Genomic DNA, 18566 nt, shown 5'->3' on the forward strand with positions numbered 1-18566 from the left:
ATTGTGTCACCCGCGTTAAAAAATTTTAAAAAATGACCATACTAATAATTACTAACTTGGAATCTAAATACTCAATCAACTCAGCTTGCATATATATACACTATATATATATACTCAGCTCAATCAACGATCTTATTATCCTCTTTTAGAAATCATATTATTGTAGCCACTATCAATTTTATTCTCAATTATCATATTATACCACATTATATTAGCTTTAATTTTTAAATATGAGGTCAACAGAATACTATTTTCTCATGAAAACCTCAATAAATAATATTCACAAACAAACACGAATGAACAAAAGCGCAAAAAGTTAAGTTTTTACGGGTGCGGATCGCTACAAAACTTACCCATATCCTCAAACTGCGAGAAACGATAGATAGTTAAAAATCTATAGATATTAGCCGAAGTTTTCAATGTTGACTAAGCTTCAAACTACAACTTGATTTTTACAGCCTCAGAACTTTCTTGTAGCACTTCGGCTTCAGTGACACAATAAAAGACGAACAAATGTATTGCGTATTTCTATTGCCCCACACACGTTTCCGAAAGAACTGCTAAAAGAAGGCGGGGTTTCGATGCGAAAACTCGTGAGATAGTTTTGCGAACCGGGGCCTTGGTAACGCGTACACTTATAACACTGTTATTAGCACTCGTGCGTAGGGTAAATTGAGGATAGCTTACACGCTCGACGATTGACAACAATTTTTTTCTGCTAGTTTAAACGTACGATATAATCCTGGGTGGAAACAGAGTAATGGCGGAACAAGATAAACAGGGGCCTAGCTATCAAGAGCCGGGAAGTTTTGAAGCTCACGAAGAAGAGGGTATGGTTTTATATACATGTAATGGATGCTACTGTTCGTGTCATGTTCAGACCTGCCAACCCACGAGTGGGGCAATGCGTGAGATTTGGTTTTGGGGCAATTGATGTATCAATGATAGTATATATAAAATTTTGGAAATTGGGGCAAAAATCTCACGCATTTCTCACGCATTTTCATTTTTCTTTGGGGTGATTGCGTGAGAGTTGGCAGGTATGGTCGTGTTTCTGAGCACTTAAGGATTTTAGTTGCTATTTACTAGCTTCTTGACAGGCTAAAATGTGTGAAACAGTAAAATAGTGACATACCTCAATAGTTTTTTTATATCCTAGGCCTATTACACTTTTATGTGAGCTATTGGGCGACAGATTTCACTAGAAAAAATTGACTTAATTCTAATTGACATTTTGGTGGATATTGCATGTTTGTTCGGTGATATATCAGGCAATTATACGAAAATATCTTTATTAATGTAAACCTTTATTGGCATCATTTGTGATTAACTACTAAGCGCTATAAACTTCAACCATGTAGTTGTACTATTGGTTACATGCATACTAAAATATTTTGTTGCTGTATTGTTTTAGTGACTGTTTGTTACCTACGAGCAAAGGCTACAAGCTTTTTATCTGTTGAATTAGTACTGATATTGTTTGGTTAACATTGTTTAACATTTGTAATACATTCAAGTACTGTGCATATTAATATTGTAAAATATACGAGCATTAATTTTGGAGATGCTCAAAGTTTATTTCCTTTTCAATGCAAATCGTTTCACAACAGGAATGCATAATTGCGTACATCGAGGAAATTTTTTCTTAATGCAAAGGTGGATTATTGAGTTTCTAATCAGATAGATCGGGGCATATTTATATGGAAAACGAAAGTTCTAAGATTGCCGATCGAGCTAAAAGTTATATCGAGCTAAATATCACTAAATATTACTGCTAAAAGTGACAGCATTACAATGATGATAAAACAGATGCATAAGAACAATAGATATGGTTTTATTGAATGCGTGAAGTATATTTGTGAAAATATTTCGACGAATAAGGTTGCATGAAAGTGTAAACAGAAACCATCTAACACAACTCCGTCACATTTGAGCCGTTTTGGAAAGAGAATCCAAACTACGGCGGTCTCGTGTGGCTGCGATTAACTGTTCGTTTTTGAGCTTTTAAGAGCTTGTAATCACATTTCCACATATTTTGTACCTACAACACAGCAGAGTGAGACATGGCGAATCTGTTGATACTAAATAACTGTGATGTGAATTTTGTCGCAAGTCAACCTTTAAGTTTTAAAACACCTAGACGTAGTTTTGTGCTAGCTTTAGCTAAAGAATCCATTTAGGATCAAAGTTTGCCAACTACAGGTGATAGTTGTGTTACATGTATGCGTCATCGATATACTGTATGTATAAAACTCTGATTGCCTTGCAACCATGCTTGATACTATCATGCTGATGAAATAATAGGAGCTGTGATTAAAATGCTTCATAAAAGATCGCTGCAGACGGGGCTCGAACTCATGGCATTCAGCATCCTGTACCAATATTCTGCTAACTGCACTAATCTAGCTTCCTTCCAGATTTGTCCAATTATTTTTACTATAATAAGGACAGTGTCCACAGTGAAAAGGCTTCGCGTAAGTGAAGAGTTATAAATGTAGACTGCTAGAGGTCTACAATAACTAGTGTCACAACTAGTGCTACAAATCTTTGAGCTTCGAAGTTGGGGTTTTGATCATAGGAATGAGGAAGACATATTTACATAATATAACTCCCAATTGTTTGTAGCTGATGAGTTTACATGCTACGACAAAATTGTCGCACAAATCTGCGTTTTCTATATTAGCCTGTTGCGCTTTTAGTTACAACGAAGCGCAATTTTTATATCGCGACTGACACTATTAAAATGTGTCCAAGGTCAAATTTCAATGTCAAAAAATGTGGGAAATTTCTGTCTTAAATTCGGAGTTAATGATTTTTATTTCAGAGATAATATCTATAAAACATGTGCGTTGAAAACAGAGCTGTGTAGGGATGCTGTAAGAACATCACTAATGAAGGCGATGAAAATCCAATCTCCGATCGCAAAGATTTATGCAATAATACGAATATTGATGTTTACATCATACACAGTAGCCTACTTGGTTGTTGATACGATATTTTCAAAAATACCCTCCTTGAATCGTAGGTTTAAATCGCTCCGAAGAATTACGTATATATGACATTTGAAACCATTTACTTGCTGCGAAGATGAAAAATTCAACAAAAATTCGTAGCATGTAACACTAGTGAATGTTACTTTTGTCTCATTTATCATGCAAAAGCAGGCCGAACTCGAGCAACGCCTTGCTAAATCTTCAAACTTTTATATTCCATATAAATGCACCATGATCTATCTGATTATAAACTCAAAAATGTGTCTTTGCATGAATTATAGACCCTTGTTTTCATGGATTGTTGTCCTTGTAGCAAATTGCGTTTAAAATGAAAGAAATCCTGAACAATGCGGGGGCTCACTGCTAGTAGATAATGAACAGTAAATATTTGTGGCATAGCAAATTACTATATCAAGAAAGTTATCTCAAATGATTACAAAGCTAGAGAGTGTTTATTACTCACTCGACCACACTCAATGCAGAACTAAAACATTCCATTATGAAAATAACATCAATGCATTCCAAGGATACATATCAAGACTGGTTCACATTATATCGCTGTATCTCAGCGTTGATGCCACAATACTTCGGTGATGATAACAATTTTCACACTATCACAAACCCATCCGCATTTGTATCAGTAAATATTCCGTGACGTAGTGTTGTTTGTTGTTTTTTGTTTGTGAAACCTTGTTGTTTTCGCGTGCTTAAATAAAATACTAATCCTGCAGCGACTATCATAAATGGAAATAAATAATGCACACTATCAGCGACCACGACTTACTATCGCCGAAATGTTTTACCATGTACAGGTGTTGGTCGATGCTCGGCGAAATATCGGCAAAGTTTGACAGCTGCAAATTTTTGCGACGTATCTGCATTGCTTCGACGATGCCATTAGTTTACGGTTCACATAATGGATGATGGATGCCGAAAGGAAAACGCCGTCATACAGCGATATAGTGTGAACCAGCCTTTAGTGGTCGATGACATAAACTGGGAAGATTTGAAATCAATGAGCATAATGCTGTCAGGATTTGTACGTTTTCTTTTTGTTCACCATTGTCTTTGTTGCTAATAATAGTTTGTTTTGAGGTCAGCAGACCATCACACAATTCAATGAATGATTTGATTTTAATAGCTTTAGACCGTACCCTAGTTGATTAGACGTACTGTTACCATGGTAACCCTCTCCACAAATATATAGACTATACCTAACTCAGACTTCTATAAAACCTAGTTGTCTCAACAACGTCTAAGTGATTCCGTTATTGTGTTCGGTGACTATTCAAATATTCATACATGCCAACTTCATTTATTATTTAAGAGTGTGCATAGAATGTCTGACCCTATTATGATGAAAGTAAATGTTTATATTTCATGTTGTGCTATCTAATTAAAATATGTGCATTAATGTATAATGCATAAACGTTCGAAACTGGATCAAAAACTCAGTTTATTGATTAGGCGTTGAATGGAAAACTTCTCAAGTTGCGTCTAAGAATTATTCCAGTGGAGCCAACTTAACAGAAATAAAATAAGCTAATATAAATAAAAAATTTGGATATATTATTTGTCAACTAAGTCCTATATTTTAGACATTTTAGAGACGAAGTTTGTTAATGAAGTAATGCTATATTTTAGATATCTTAAAAGTGGCATTTGTTGGCAAAGTCTTATTCTTTTGGCTTTAGTTGCTAATCATAATTATTAACAGACGAATATTATGCTTTCGGCATTTGTCAAGATTACAAAAAAGGATGAAATTGAACACTCTAAAAAAGATTTGTTTTTAGGAATTAGTACTTTGGCACTCTAGAGAGCCGTAAAAGATCGTCAGGTTCACTGATAAAGCACAGAAAATAAGTATATGTGTAATATGATATATAATAATTAAAGAAAATAATATATAGAATAAGCAACAATTATTCTTTAAAACTCGAAAATTTAAACAATTTAAAAAAATAGCAAATGCAAAAGGTAATATATGTTAATAATCAAAATTGCACATTTATCATGTGCATACTGTATATGGTATATGGTAAGAGCAATAGAACGCCAAGGACTGTATAGCTCAGTGGTCAAATGTGTGGTTTGAGAATAGCGAGCTTTTAATTCCTAGATTTCAATAGCTATACCTGGACAAATCGAAGTACAGACAGACACACAAACATTGACATTTATATATATGGATTATTCTTAAAAACCCAAAGATGGTGTCGGTCCACCAAGCCGAATGTTTAGAGTTTGAATCCAGTATGAAACAGTATATTACTCCTCTAACCCTGACTTTGGACTGATGGACAAAACTCATCTTATAGTAAACATTTGCATTCATAATTGCATTTTTTGCACACATGATATCTAGCAACAGCTTGAATACATTTCGGCATCGAGGGTTTCCAAGTGAAGACTCTTAAACGTGTATTCTATCATTGATCTGTCTTCCCACTTTGAATACATTATCAGTAAGTTCTATTGATTTTCTGCTTTCAACTCTGCTTCAACAAAAGCTAAATATCGTTGACGTATCGAGTTTCCGTTTGCATGAAAATTTTTAAGACCAGTGGATATCAAAGCTGCTATTATCGATTGTTGAGTAGCAAAGACAACAATAAGTGTGTCGTCTGCTCTCAAACAGTGACCTGCTCTCAAACACTTTTACCAAGCTTTGCATTGGCCTGAGAAAGTATTTAATGACAAATTCTATTGTAAGACAACATTTTTGTCTTCACTCTCTCAGGCAAGTAAACCGTAGGATTTTTATCAGCCTGAAGAATAGTATACCTAAAAGTGTCGTACAAATTTACTGATTACTGAATTTGTATTTTGGTGTTGCTTTTGCGAAAAATGTGACCATGTATAAATGCGCTGTAACTTGAGTATTATATACTTTCTATGACTACTTTTTTAAGCTACTAGCATATTCTATGTCACTAACAAAGTTCTTGCAAGGCACTACACTCACATATATACCAAAATATTTCGCTTCATGTTGTCCAGCCTCTAAATACTACGCTTCATGACCATACTTGGTACAAAGCCGGCAGTTTTTATTTTAATTAATTTTGTGAAACAGTTTTGAGGTGATCATATTGTAAACACGGTCAAACATGTTTCTCAATTAGTGTTTGAGTTTGTATTGGTAATTAATTTTAACAGCTGAAAAGCATGTAACAGGTTATTCAAAATGTATTTCATACGGTTATAATACTATTTACAAATTTAAAGATTTCAGTTCTAAAATAATAGTATTAATTCTCAATCCATTATTATTTTAAAAGAGCTTTCCTGAAATAAATTTTGTGATAGTTGTGTGTATTTTTGACATCCCTGCTGAACTTTTAGCAGTTTTGATTAGTTTCTGACAGCATTGGTGTATCTGTGACAGCACTTAAACTTTGGTATCTATCTTACTAGATGTTCACAACCAGTTTTATAATCAATATTATGTATCTCAATACTTTGTTGGTTTTTATGTTGAAAGTGTAGCAGTCAGAGAACAATCAATAGCTCAGTTCTAAACACTTCATCCAACACTTTACCACTAAAAACGCTGAAAGTATCCTCGCTAGAACTTTAGCCGTTTGAATTTTTTTCTAAAAAATCATGGTATGCTGTTTTTATGCCTCTGGTGTCTGCTTAACTCACTGCAAGCCGAGGCTGTATGGGTTATTTAGGAGCATTGTCATACAAACAATAGTTCTGTTGCCTTGTCTGCACATGTCTGACGGAACCTTGAGCAATATAAGTTTGGATGTCATTCATGTCATATCATATATTATATATATATTATATATAATATATTATATATACAATATTATTTATATAATATATTATATATAGTAGATATTATATATAATATATATTATATATATATTGTTTCAATAATATTATATATATAATATTATTTACATAATATATATATTATTTATTATTATATTGTAATATACATGATATATTATATATTACAATATATATATAATGTAGTATTATATATAATATATATTACAATATATATAATGTAGCGTTATATATAATATATATTATGCTGTGTATAATATATATTATATATATATTAGTAATTGATTTTTATTGTTTTATGTAATAGCCGAAACAGTACTGTCTGTAGCATGAGTATATGATATATTATATATAATATATATATGTAATTAATGTTTATTGTTTAATACAATGTATTTGTAGAGCACTCAAGCACCTGCTGTGAGATATGTCTGATGCTTATATCCATCCTGCTCATCATCCTCACGCTGCCCTTCTCTCTCTGTATCTGTATAAAGGTCAGTTGATTTTATCTCTATTTGTAAAGGAGTCCGAGAATAGATAAGCTTCAAGTCGGTTTTATTCTAATACGGCATTAATAATTAATTATATTATTGATTATAGGCTGGCATAGGTGGTTTACCATTGCTGCCTTCTAAATCATACATTCAGTACCAGGTTTTCAAGGATACAAGTGTTATAGGGCTGAAATATCAATATACATTTATATTATATATGTAATATAAATATATATATTTATATTAATTTATATATATACAGTCAAACTCAGATAACTCGCCCTCGAATGGCTCAAACACATGGTTAAATCGAACGGATTTGTTTGGTCCGTTCCCACGCAATGATAAATTGCTTTAGATAACTCGACCTTAACATCGTTAACTCGAACAGTTTTTTGCCCAACGGCTACCGAGAAGATTGTTATCACTTTAGAATATCACTTTATTCCAAGCCATAGAGATAAACATCAACTTTTAGTAGTTCTTAAGCGTCATTATTACCATCATCAGCAAAATATTTTTGTTAACGACCTTTCTAAAGGTTTTCAAAAATTAAATTTTACCAAACATCCGCTTTGCGATGGCCTTTCGAAAACAAGGAGAAGCAAGGTAATCTACGGAAAAACTGAACATACAATCGGCAAAATTGATTTTGGTTAAAACGCTCAGGAAAAAAGATGTCTTCTTTTCTGGGCATTTTAAACACGATCAAGTTTTGCCAAATCTCAAGTGATAGAAAAATATCTATACTTTTTGATAAAAATTGTTAAAACTTTACATGAGAGGCCCTTTAACTTGCAACAAGCATTCTATACTTTTGATTAATACATAGTTTGTATATGTACATGTATCTACTGATAAATACATGGACTTGTGACAGTGCTCTAATAACTTGAACGCTCTAATAACTCGAACACTTTCGCTCGGTCCCGGGAAGTTTGAGTTATCCAAGTTTCACTGTATATATTTTTTTTTCATTTTTCAACTCCTCTGCTGTAATGCCGGTCAATTGGAGGTGGCATTCAAATAGAGGCTGGCGGTGCGTTTTTCAAATGGTTCGTCAGAATTTTGGAAATATAAGTTTAGCCCATTTTCTAGCGAAGCGAATGTCGCCTATATTTTGCCCACTTTTCTGGTGGAACGATATTAAACCCTTTGGATGCAATAAATCTGCCAACTTACCTCCAACTTGTCAAAGATCTCTTAATAGATATGATTCTCATGTTTGTTAATGAACCTGCAGAAGATGAGACCACTACTAAGATATGTTGGACCACCCACTAAGATATGTAGGACCACCACTATGATACATAGTCTGCAGACGAGCAGTTGCCGTTTCAACAAACACATCTCATTGGCAGAAAAATTTCTCAAAATACAAGCAATCTGTTGAAAGAGTATTTGTTATCAAGGAAGACTGTATTTTAAAAAGCTGTCACTAGAATTAAGTTTTTATACAGCGATAGTGTATGGAAACCGGACGAGTATAACTGGAGTGGCTCAGAACCTGGTCACTTGACGGGGGAATTTTCTGTTTTTGTCACATGTCTTGCACATGCCCAGTTGCATTTAATCATGTATCATGATTAATATTAGACACTGGCCACAATGCTATATTCTATCACAGCAATATTGCAATAATCCTAATAACCCAATACTGTTAAGAAATATAAGATAAGATATTATGCAAAAATGTGCATAAATAGTTGCAGAATCTTGCATAAGATTATTGTACACAGAGAGGTATTTGGAAAATGTATAGAAAAATAGAGAAACGTATAAAAAGAATATAAATCTCGAAAAAATTGGTAAAATTTGGCATGAGATATTAAATATTAGACAAAAACAGAAAATTCCCCCGTCACTCCAGTTATACTCGTCCATGGAAACCTATGAAAAGCAGGTCAATAAATGGGTAGGGAACCTATGGCTCTCTAGCCATATGTGGCTATTTTGATTATTGCATTTGGCTTTTTGATAAATCAGTGGAATAATAATCCTTAATTTGGTTTTTAATTTAATTAACATAATAGTACTATTACTAATACTGGTAACAATGAACAAAATAAAAATGATATCCATTTAATAAAAATATATTTTAATTTGCAACTTTTTGATGTGGTGCGCGTGGTAGAGAGTTTCTAGTGCTTTTTGTACTCCGCTCTGCGCAGGCCGTCACAGAGACCGAACAAGACATTTTTAGATCGAAAAGGTAAACCCTTCAAACCAACAGATTGCTAAAAGAAAAAATTGTTATTTGAACATAGTTGTTCGAAATAAATCCAGTTTTCTTATACTCTAAAATTGATCAAACATATTAAATTCGTTGGTCTTCCTTTTCATTTTTATGTTTTCGAGATTCAAAATACACATATGGTTCTCCTAGAATTGAATTTTAAAACATGCAGGTTTTTTGGCTTTCTCAGTCAAAAGGTTCCTGACTGTTGGTTTAGAGAATCAACCTAGCTTTGGTGAAAAAGACAGCAAATGATGACAATTGTTTGAAGTTCATATTATCGACTCTCCTTTTAGGTTGTACAGGAATATGAGAGAGCTGTTATATTCAGGGTGGGAAGGTTGGCATCTGGTGGAGCTAAGGGTCCAGGTAGGTTTGATGGCTATGTAATACTACATTTGGTAGCAAGCTTTCGAGTACGATTGTTTCCTTCCCCAAAGTCTGCTTTTACTTAAAACAATGTGATATCGATTGGATGATATGCTCGAAAGGGGACAAGCTTATAGATGAACTTTAGCGAAATTTCAGTAGCTTTTATCAGAAAACATCGGTATTTTTCTATTATTTGCGACTGTTTTTGATGTTTAGGGTGATCTGACTGCCAGGATGTTTTGAGATGAAAATTGACAAAACTTGATCACAGTTAAAACACTGAGATCAAGTGTAAGTGAAATCATATACATGTAGTTGCAAAGAGACTGACAGAATAGAGACCTGTAATGCTGCAACTGGAATGCTATAGCCGATATCAACTGTAGTAATTCATGGCAGCTACTGACATCATTTAAGGCTAGTTCACACTATATCGCCATTTCTCAGCGTTGTCATTTCGGCATTGGTCGTCGCTTATGTGAACCGTAAATTGGTGTCATTGACGAAGCATCGCTGACACGTTAGGAAAGTTTGCAGCTGTCAAACTTTCCCGATGCTTCGCCGAGCATCGACGACCGCTTTTCAAATGGGAACCATTTCGGCGATAGTAATTCGCGGTCGTGGATAGCGTAATTTATTCATATTCGTTTATGACAGTCGCTGCAGGACTACTTTTTGATTCTCGCCTGCGAAAACTTTTTGATTCTCGCCTGCGAGGTTTCTTCGCGAAAATAAAAAAAGATAAATGTCACGGAGTATTTTCTGATGCAAACGCGGATGTGTTTGTGATATTGTGAACATGGTTATCATCGACGATCGCCGGAGTATTGTGGCATCAACGCCGAAATACGATATAGTGTGAACCAGCCTTTAAGCGCGTAATTTGCTTCTGAGCATTTCAACCGTGATAAGGTTTTGTTGATTTTAATCTTGAAAAGTTCTGGCAGCCAGATCATCTCAAACGTCAAAAACAATCACAAATGATAGATAAATATCTTTACTTTTTGATAAAATCTACCAAAGTTTTATGTAAGTACATCTTTAACCAGTTAATGTACACATGCATGCCCTTGTTAATATGCTACTAGAGAAAATGGTCACATACAACTTTTCATTTTCGGGACCTTTAATATTATGAAACTAGCATTAAACTCGGCATTTCATTGGCCGATCAACGCAAGCACGAAAATTACCTGCCTCGTCAAACTTCATGAAGAAAAAACATCGACCTGCACGTTTAGCGCCAGCATATCTGGACATTGTCCCTTTCCATATATCACTGCCTGTACTGCGCCCTTGAGAAGGCTATGCACTGGCAGCATGGCATAGTAATACAGCATGGCGTGTGCCTAATAAGCAGCGTAATTATGATAAGGGTAGACTGCATGCTGACTCGTATCTCTATCTCCATAATTACTACTTGATGCTGTTATACACATAAATATTGAGTGAATTCCTTATACAACACTAGCCAGCTAAATTAGATGCGTAGTAGGAGCCATAGCAATAGCATAATAGTTAGCCTTAGGTCAATGTAAACACTTCTCACTGTATGGAACTTGTTTATTCTTTCCGTATTGTATTTAAACACTAAGGCATTTAAGCATCTTTTGTGTACATTGTAAAAATAGGTCAATAACCAGGCCATAGTTCTCCCAGTATGAATATAATGCTAACATTGCATCATGCTTTGGTCATAGCTTTATATATTAACCCTTTCGCCGTGTCAAATTCTCAAAACCTTGCGATCTTTGTTGGAAAGTTGATAATATCGGTATTCTGTGGACATACATGGCTTGAACTCAAATTTATTTGCATTAATTTTTTTTCTACAAAAGAATTGATTCATATGTATTACGTATAGTACGCTTTAGAACATTCTTTTTGGCAGACCGATACCACGGTCCGTACATCATGTTTTTATGTGTGTTCCTTTATCTAGAGCATCACGATATTGCGATTTAATTGTTTGGTAACAATTTTTAAGTCAGGTATTTTGAAAACCGCCACCAATTAAAGAGATGTCGTCGATTGTATCAACGATATAATCGTGTAATGGCGCTTTATCTTATAGGCCTACCTATACATTTAGAATTTTCAGAGTAAGCGATCCTGGAACTAAAACACATAAGGCTTCTAGCCTTATAATAAGCTCATATCATGGCCTTTCACACACTGGCTTTCATGGGATAAATGTTTCTAATTATCACCAAAACAGTTTCTTTTAAAGTTAACATAGAAATTATCAACAAACATTTACAAGTTATTGTACATAATAATAATATCGCTATATATCGTGAACCGTCTATTTGCAAAATTCAATCGAATTATCTAGTGATCTTTGAAAATTGTGAAGTATTTTATTAAAGAAGGTTGATGTATTTGAAGTATTTTATTTACAACCGTTATGTACCTTACATGATGACAATATTCGATGGATTTAATAATTCGCAATTCCGTGAACAGTCAATTCCACGAATTATTGAATTCCGCGAATAATTAGTGCTATTTTTAAACACAAGAGAGAATAACTACTGCCTCAAATTAAAAACTAGTCGCTAGGCAGAAGTACTAAATGTAGCTGAGTTCCAAACTTTTTTAAAATCATCGCCGGGGCTTTAGATAAATAATATATAAAATACATAATAATAAATAAATAAATTAGTCCGCGAATATGCATGAAAAAGACATTTTGCGTGAAACTTAACTCTGCAAATATATTCATACTGTAGGATATTTTATAGGTTGTGAAGGTTATAGTCGCTCAAACCTTTATCATTGTTTGAACTACTATAGCCATCACTTTCCTCATAGTATTCATCGTTCACATCGTCACTATCGTTTGAATTAGTATCATATTGATCGGATAAAAGATCATCGACCACTACGGGATCAAAGGTATTCTGTTAGCTAACATCTACCAAGATACCCTGATATTCTAGCCTGTCTTGACAAACTGTTGTTTTTGCGGAGTTGTCCACCCGTTGAGCGTGGCGAGCAAAACAATAGCGTGTCCCAAGACGCACTGCACCTGGTGCATCAGCTGCACTGAAAGGGAGTTGTTCTTTTCCGTCTATGCATCTTGGCTGCAATGTAATGTCGGTCGCTCCATTGGTACTCATAATGGATTTCGCGCCAAAATTTATGTAGAAAAAAATGAGATGGAAGCATTCAACCAGAGACCATTCTCTGCGGTAAACTTTAGTAGAACCAAAAGCAGCTCTGTGTGGGCATGGCTTTAGATGTTGTCTCATAGACCACACATAAAATAGGGTAGTGTAATCACTTCCATGTTCGTAATATTTGAAATATCTTAGCGAGATGTTTTTATTAGGCTAAGATTATCTTTGATATGGCCTGCGATCAAGTGAATAACTCTATGGACTTAAATCCGTTATAGACCACACATTCAATAGGATGGTACATGTATAATCAAATATTATAGTCATCAAATATGAAACTATCAGATATTTGTTTTTATTACTCTAAGGTTATCTTTTATATATCTTAAGATTCAGGGAATAACTCTATGAACTTATACCTTATAGACCACACACATCAAATGGATGGTATAATTACTTATTGTATTCATTAAACATGAAAAGTCATAAAGAACTATTTTTATCAGCCTTAAATTCAGTGAATAATTATATTTTAGGTCTCTTCTTCATCTTTCCATGCATGGACAACTACATCAAGGTTGATTTGCGAACAGTTACTTTTGATGTGCCTCCACAAGAGGTACGTAGCCCGTTTTGCTCAGAATCCATTTCTTTCATTTTTCCTGCTGCATACCTTATCAGTGTGTTCGGATGCTAGGTGAGTTACACATGTTATGAAATAGTTTGCCTAAAATGAAACTATGTGAAACCAAGAAAAAAAAGCACGTGGAGTGCCCTTGGCATACGCTATGTTTCCATGTTTCCATTATTCACAAATTTAAGCGAATCCGCAAGCTAACTGCATCATGGAAATGGCATGAATCCGCAAGCTAAGCGAGTTTTGCAATTCGCAAAACTTTATCGAATCCATCATGATTGCGAATAGTGGAAACCGCACTTGCAAATGATGTGCATTAAAATACCAGCTATTCAATTTTAAACATTTTCATTACTTCCGTCGTCCTTTTTCGATCAGTTTCACATTTTTGCTAATTTCCGTCGCTTATTATCAACTTATAGCGTACGGTTCCTCACCTTTTTCAACAAGGCGCCAGAGTCGATCCACAGCGTGCAAACGTCCATAGAAACACTTAATTCGCACGGTAACGCAGCGTGTGCACAACTCCAAATCTGCATGATGTGTGATGTTTTCGTGTCATGGAAACATAGTAGTGTATATCACAGTATGTGGTCGTTGATGCCACATTACTTCGGTGATCATCTGTGCTAACAATGTTCACACTATCCCCAAACACATCCGTGTTTACATGAGCAATTAGGCATAGCATTCTCATTATACGATTCATTTGCGTAAACAAGTAAATACTCTTGCAACATCTGAAAACATAGATGAAGCAATCCGTGACGTGACAGCCAATCAATTCGCTCAAGTGGTACACATTGCACAGGCTATCATGGGTGCTCACCAACTATGATGAAGTGAACTAATCGGGAGAGTTTGAATGCCGTGGCGTATCCGCGCTGCCCGATGATGCCATCGATTTATTATGCACAAAGTCGACAAATAACCATTGGGAGGACAACTCTGACATAGTACCAGCCCTTTAACCATCGACCTGTGATATACACTGCAAGTTATGCTAAAGCCTGGTTCCCATATACGCTGCAAGCACCAGCGACAGCACCACAAGGCTATCAGCGGTCAAATGTGAACCTACGCTCCGAGTACCGCTGGTAGTTGCCGGCGGTCAACGCAAGAGTTCAGCCCTGTTCAACTTTCGCGCAGAGCCATAAACAGAACTTTTTTGAAATGCGCTGTACAGGTGAAGGTCAGCATTTTCAAAACGGCATGGCAGCTAACATTTTTTATGCAATTATTAGCGATGCAGCTTGTGAACAGAAGCCTCCATGTCTAGCGTCGCAAGTGTTTTGCTGCGCAAGATTACTGCCGGGGTCTCGCATTCGATATGGGAACCAGGCTTTACTATTCCCATCTCACCATTTCATCTGAATACGGCTAGTGAATTTGGCAGAAGTCCCAACATTGTATGCCAGCCTTCTATAAATAGCATAGGATGAGTAATTTACCAAGTTTCTATACATTGAAAGTGTAGGGACACCTGGTGAGTCATAGCATTAGGCTATGCTGCCCCAACAAGCAGATACGTTTCCATGGTGCTCTGTAGAAGAGTGATGGCTGTGAGGTTTATGGGATTGTTAGCGATGCGTCCACAAGATTACTGTCAGCTATGGCGCCTTACAGTGCCTCGCCTTGCGGGTTCACAACTCAAGTTGTACAACTCGAGTTGCCGTGTTGTCCAACTCGGGTTGCCGAATTTTACAACTCGGCCTGGGTTTATGATTAACTCGCGTGGTGTTATACGCAAAACTAACACGGGTTTGTAAAAAAGCAAAGTGAGTAATTGGGGTGTCTCATTGACAGAACATTTACAGAAATTTAACACTCTTAATTTAAATGTATATACACATTTGAATTATATAATTATATTGGCGATATTTATTTCTATAAATATAACGAGACAAAAACAATTGTAGAATGTAAAAAGCAAACTAAAAACAATCTATATGAGAGCCGGGCAGCGAAATTTTTTTCCCAAACAGGTTTACATACGGCAGTAAAATTTTGGCTCATGATTGGCTTTAGTAATTGAGTTTTAGTAATCAAAACCCTTCATCATTACATTGAAAGTCAATAGTTATAATTAGAGAGGAACACTAAATTCCAAAATTTTATTCAAAATGGCTTAAATTAATGAGTTTTAAGTGAGCCCCTCTTACGTTTTAACAGCACTTTTTGAATGATAACATCAGTTTTGCTACGTTATTTAGAATTTTGTGTTCCTTTCTAATTATAACTATTGATTTCTAATGTAATGATGTAAGTTTTGGTTACTAAAGCTCAATTACTAAAGCCAATCATGAGCCAAAATTTTACTGCCGTATGTAAACCTGTTCGGGAAAAAGAAATTTGCAGCCAGCCGGGCAACTTCTTTTTCAAATGAAAAAGAGTGATCTCTCTAGAATCTGACAAGAAACTGAATGAACACCGAAAATGAACATAGAAGTTATTTCAACGGCGTTTAATGATGCACCAAAAATTTCCATATAGCTAGAGAAAATGAAACGATGAGATGTTCTCAAGCCGAGTTGTTTAACTCGAGTTGCTGTTGAAAGAACTCGGCTTGGGTTTTGATGAACTCGAGTTGTGCAACTCGAGTTGTACAACGCGAATTGTGCAACTCGGCACAGTATAATTCTAATAATTCGCCATTAGCTCTAGTTTTACAGTACATACATACATAGTTTAATTTCTATTAGCTAACGGGTGCCTATCGATGTACCATTGTTAATATAACCAGATCTATGGTTATGCTACCGTAATACCGATATATTGCACCTTACTTTTGAAAAGTCGCGTTGCGTGTTCACAACGTGTTGTGCAACTCGAGTTGTGAACGCGCAACGCGATGCACTGTAAGGCGCCATAGTCAGCCCCTCGCAGCCAATATGAGAACCAGCCTCAGTAAACGAGTGGAGCATCACGTACGCATATAATAAGTGGCACTCAAGCACGTCTTCTGGTAATTAGCCTATCAAGATAGCCCCCATGCAATTGTTTAGTAAACATTGGGATCTAGTGGAGGTCAGAGGTCAAACCAAGGAAAACATGAGAAGCTGTTATAGAGCTGATAATACAAACAGACAGTAACCCTGTGCTAACTCAATTTAGGCCAATGACACAGTTAGGCCTGATTTGAAGGATATTTTAGTGCTCATCTCAAAGCACGACATATTTCAATGCTATTCCTGCAATGGCTGACCTAAAACTTTTGGTTCTTTTTCAAAATGCAAAAGTAAGTAGGAAAATTGGCCAATGAGATGCGAGTATTTTGAAAAACATCACATTACAGGGTCACTATAGTCAAAATTTAAAGGATTTTATCAGAACGTAAAGATTTTTTCCTATCATTTGTGATTTTTTTTGTGGTTTGAGGTGGTCTGACTGCCAGAATTTTTCAAGATTAAAATCAACAAAACTTAATTATGGTTGAATTCCTCAGAATAAAATTACGTGCCAAAATGATATCACTAGCTGCAATCGTTACTCCAGTTAATATCAGCTATAGCATTCCAGTTGCAGCATTACGTTTCTCTATTCTGTCAGTCTTTTTTAATACTATAGACATCATAATATACATTCACCGTGATCTGAACGTTTTAACTGCAATCAAATCTTGGCAATTTTAATCTTGAAACATTTTGGCAGTCAGATCATCTAAAAAAGCAAACAAAACCACAGATGATAGAAAAATATTAATACTTTTTGATGAAATTTATTAAAATTTGGCTTGAGTAAGAAAATTAAATTAAATTTGAATGAAAATTAAAAACTCTGCGGCTGTCCAACGGAAAATGTCGTTGTTATTGAGTGTTTTGTACAAATCGATCATTATGATCCGCGAATAATCTTCCCCTCAATTCATCTCTCTGATTGAACCATTACAAATTAGAAAAAATAGCACAAGGTCATAAAATCGGAAAAAAGTGATGCTAAAAATAAAGAAATTAAATCAATGACCTAATGACCCACTTCTGAAAATTTAAATTGTGCCTACTGTGAACTCTATACTTTGCTGCGATCATAGCACATTTCACTCCAGTTCCTGAGCAAGTCGAGTTTCGATCAAGTGATTGACATGTTGACACTTGACAATTGACACTTGCTTCGCTATGATGTACGCTCAATGCCTAGAGCTAGTGAAAATTCTGGCCTGAACCACGAGCAAGTAGTGGTCCAACAGCCACCACCAATTCAAGTGAGACTGTACCAACCAGTGCCGCACAAATTACACACAATGCAAATGTCACTGTGACTAGGTCTGGCAGGGTATCGAAACCACCAATACGATATGGTCAAGACACTTAACATTAGCTATGGTTCGCATTAAGGATGCTTTATTATATTACATTACTTCTACACAAACTGTACACATACTCATTATATGCTTCTTGTGGTTTTAATGTATGGTTACTCTTTCTTTCAAATCTAATAGCAGTTTGTGGTTTACGTGCTGTAATTCTGAACATATCTCTTGTTGTTTTCTTTGGGAAAAGTATGATGACATGTAGTCTTATTAGTCATGTAGGATATTTGCATGTAACTGCAATTATATGATTTTAAGGCTTTTTATGAAAGTCAGAGCACTGTAGGCATAAACATCTTAATGTCAATTTTATAGCTATCTAAGCCATTCTGTCGTTTTGCCTCAGTTATGTGTTAACTCTCAGACTGAACAACACACAATAAATACATTATTTCAAGCACTACTCAATAAGTCTATACTATTTGACAGTGATCTATCTGAAAATCGAGTAGCCTGAACTAAAGGTACGGTTACTCCAGGACGATCTGTCGGCGATGTGTTTCTACTAAGAGAGATGGAGTGGCAAAAGCTTCTATTCTGTTTCCGATTTTTGATACATTTTTACAAAGGCTTTATACCAATTCAAACTGACATTT

General features: G+C 35.3%; 1 protein-coding gene across 1 annotated transcript in view; it reads left to right on the forward strand.

Moving 5' to 3' along the window:
* The first annotated feature begins 616 nt into the window (after nucleotides 1–616).
* LOC137398870 (band 7 protein AGAP004871-like) overlaps nucleotides 617–18566 on the forward strand; it is a 35984-nt gene continuing 18034 nt past the window's right edge. Inside the window, exons 1-4 of the mRNA XM_068085044.1 lie at nucleotides 617–830; nucleotides 7200–7294; nucleotides 9827–9899; nucleotides 13561–13643. Of these exons, the coding sequence (XP_067941145.1) occupies nucleotides 761–830; nucleotides 7200–7294; nucleotides 9827–9899; nucleotides 13561–13643 (321 nt within the window). The 5' untranslated portion in view covers nucleotides 617–760. The remainder of the gene's footprint in view (nucleotides 831–7199; nucleotides 7295–9826; nucleotides 9900–13560; nucleotides 13644–18566) is intronic.

Source organism: Watersipora subatra, chromosome 6, assembly GCF_963576615.1.
Source record: "Watersipora subatra chromosome 6, tzWatSuba1.1, whole genome shotgun sequence".
In the NCBI taxonomy this organism is placed as follows: Eukaryota; Metazoa; Bryozoa; class Gymnolaemata; order Cheilostomatida; family Watersiporidae; genus Watersipora; species Watersipora subatra.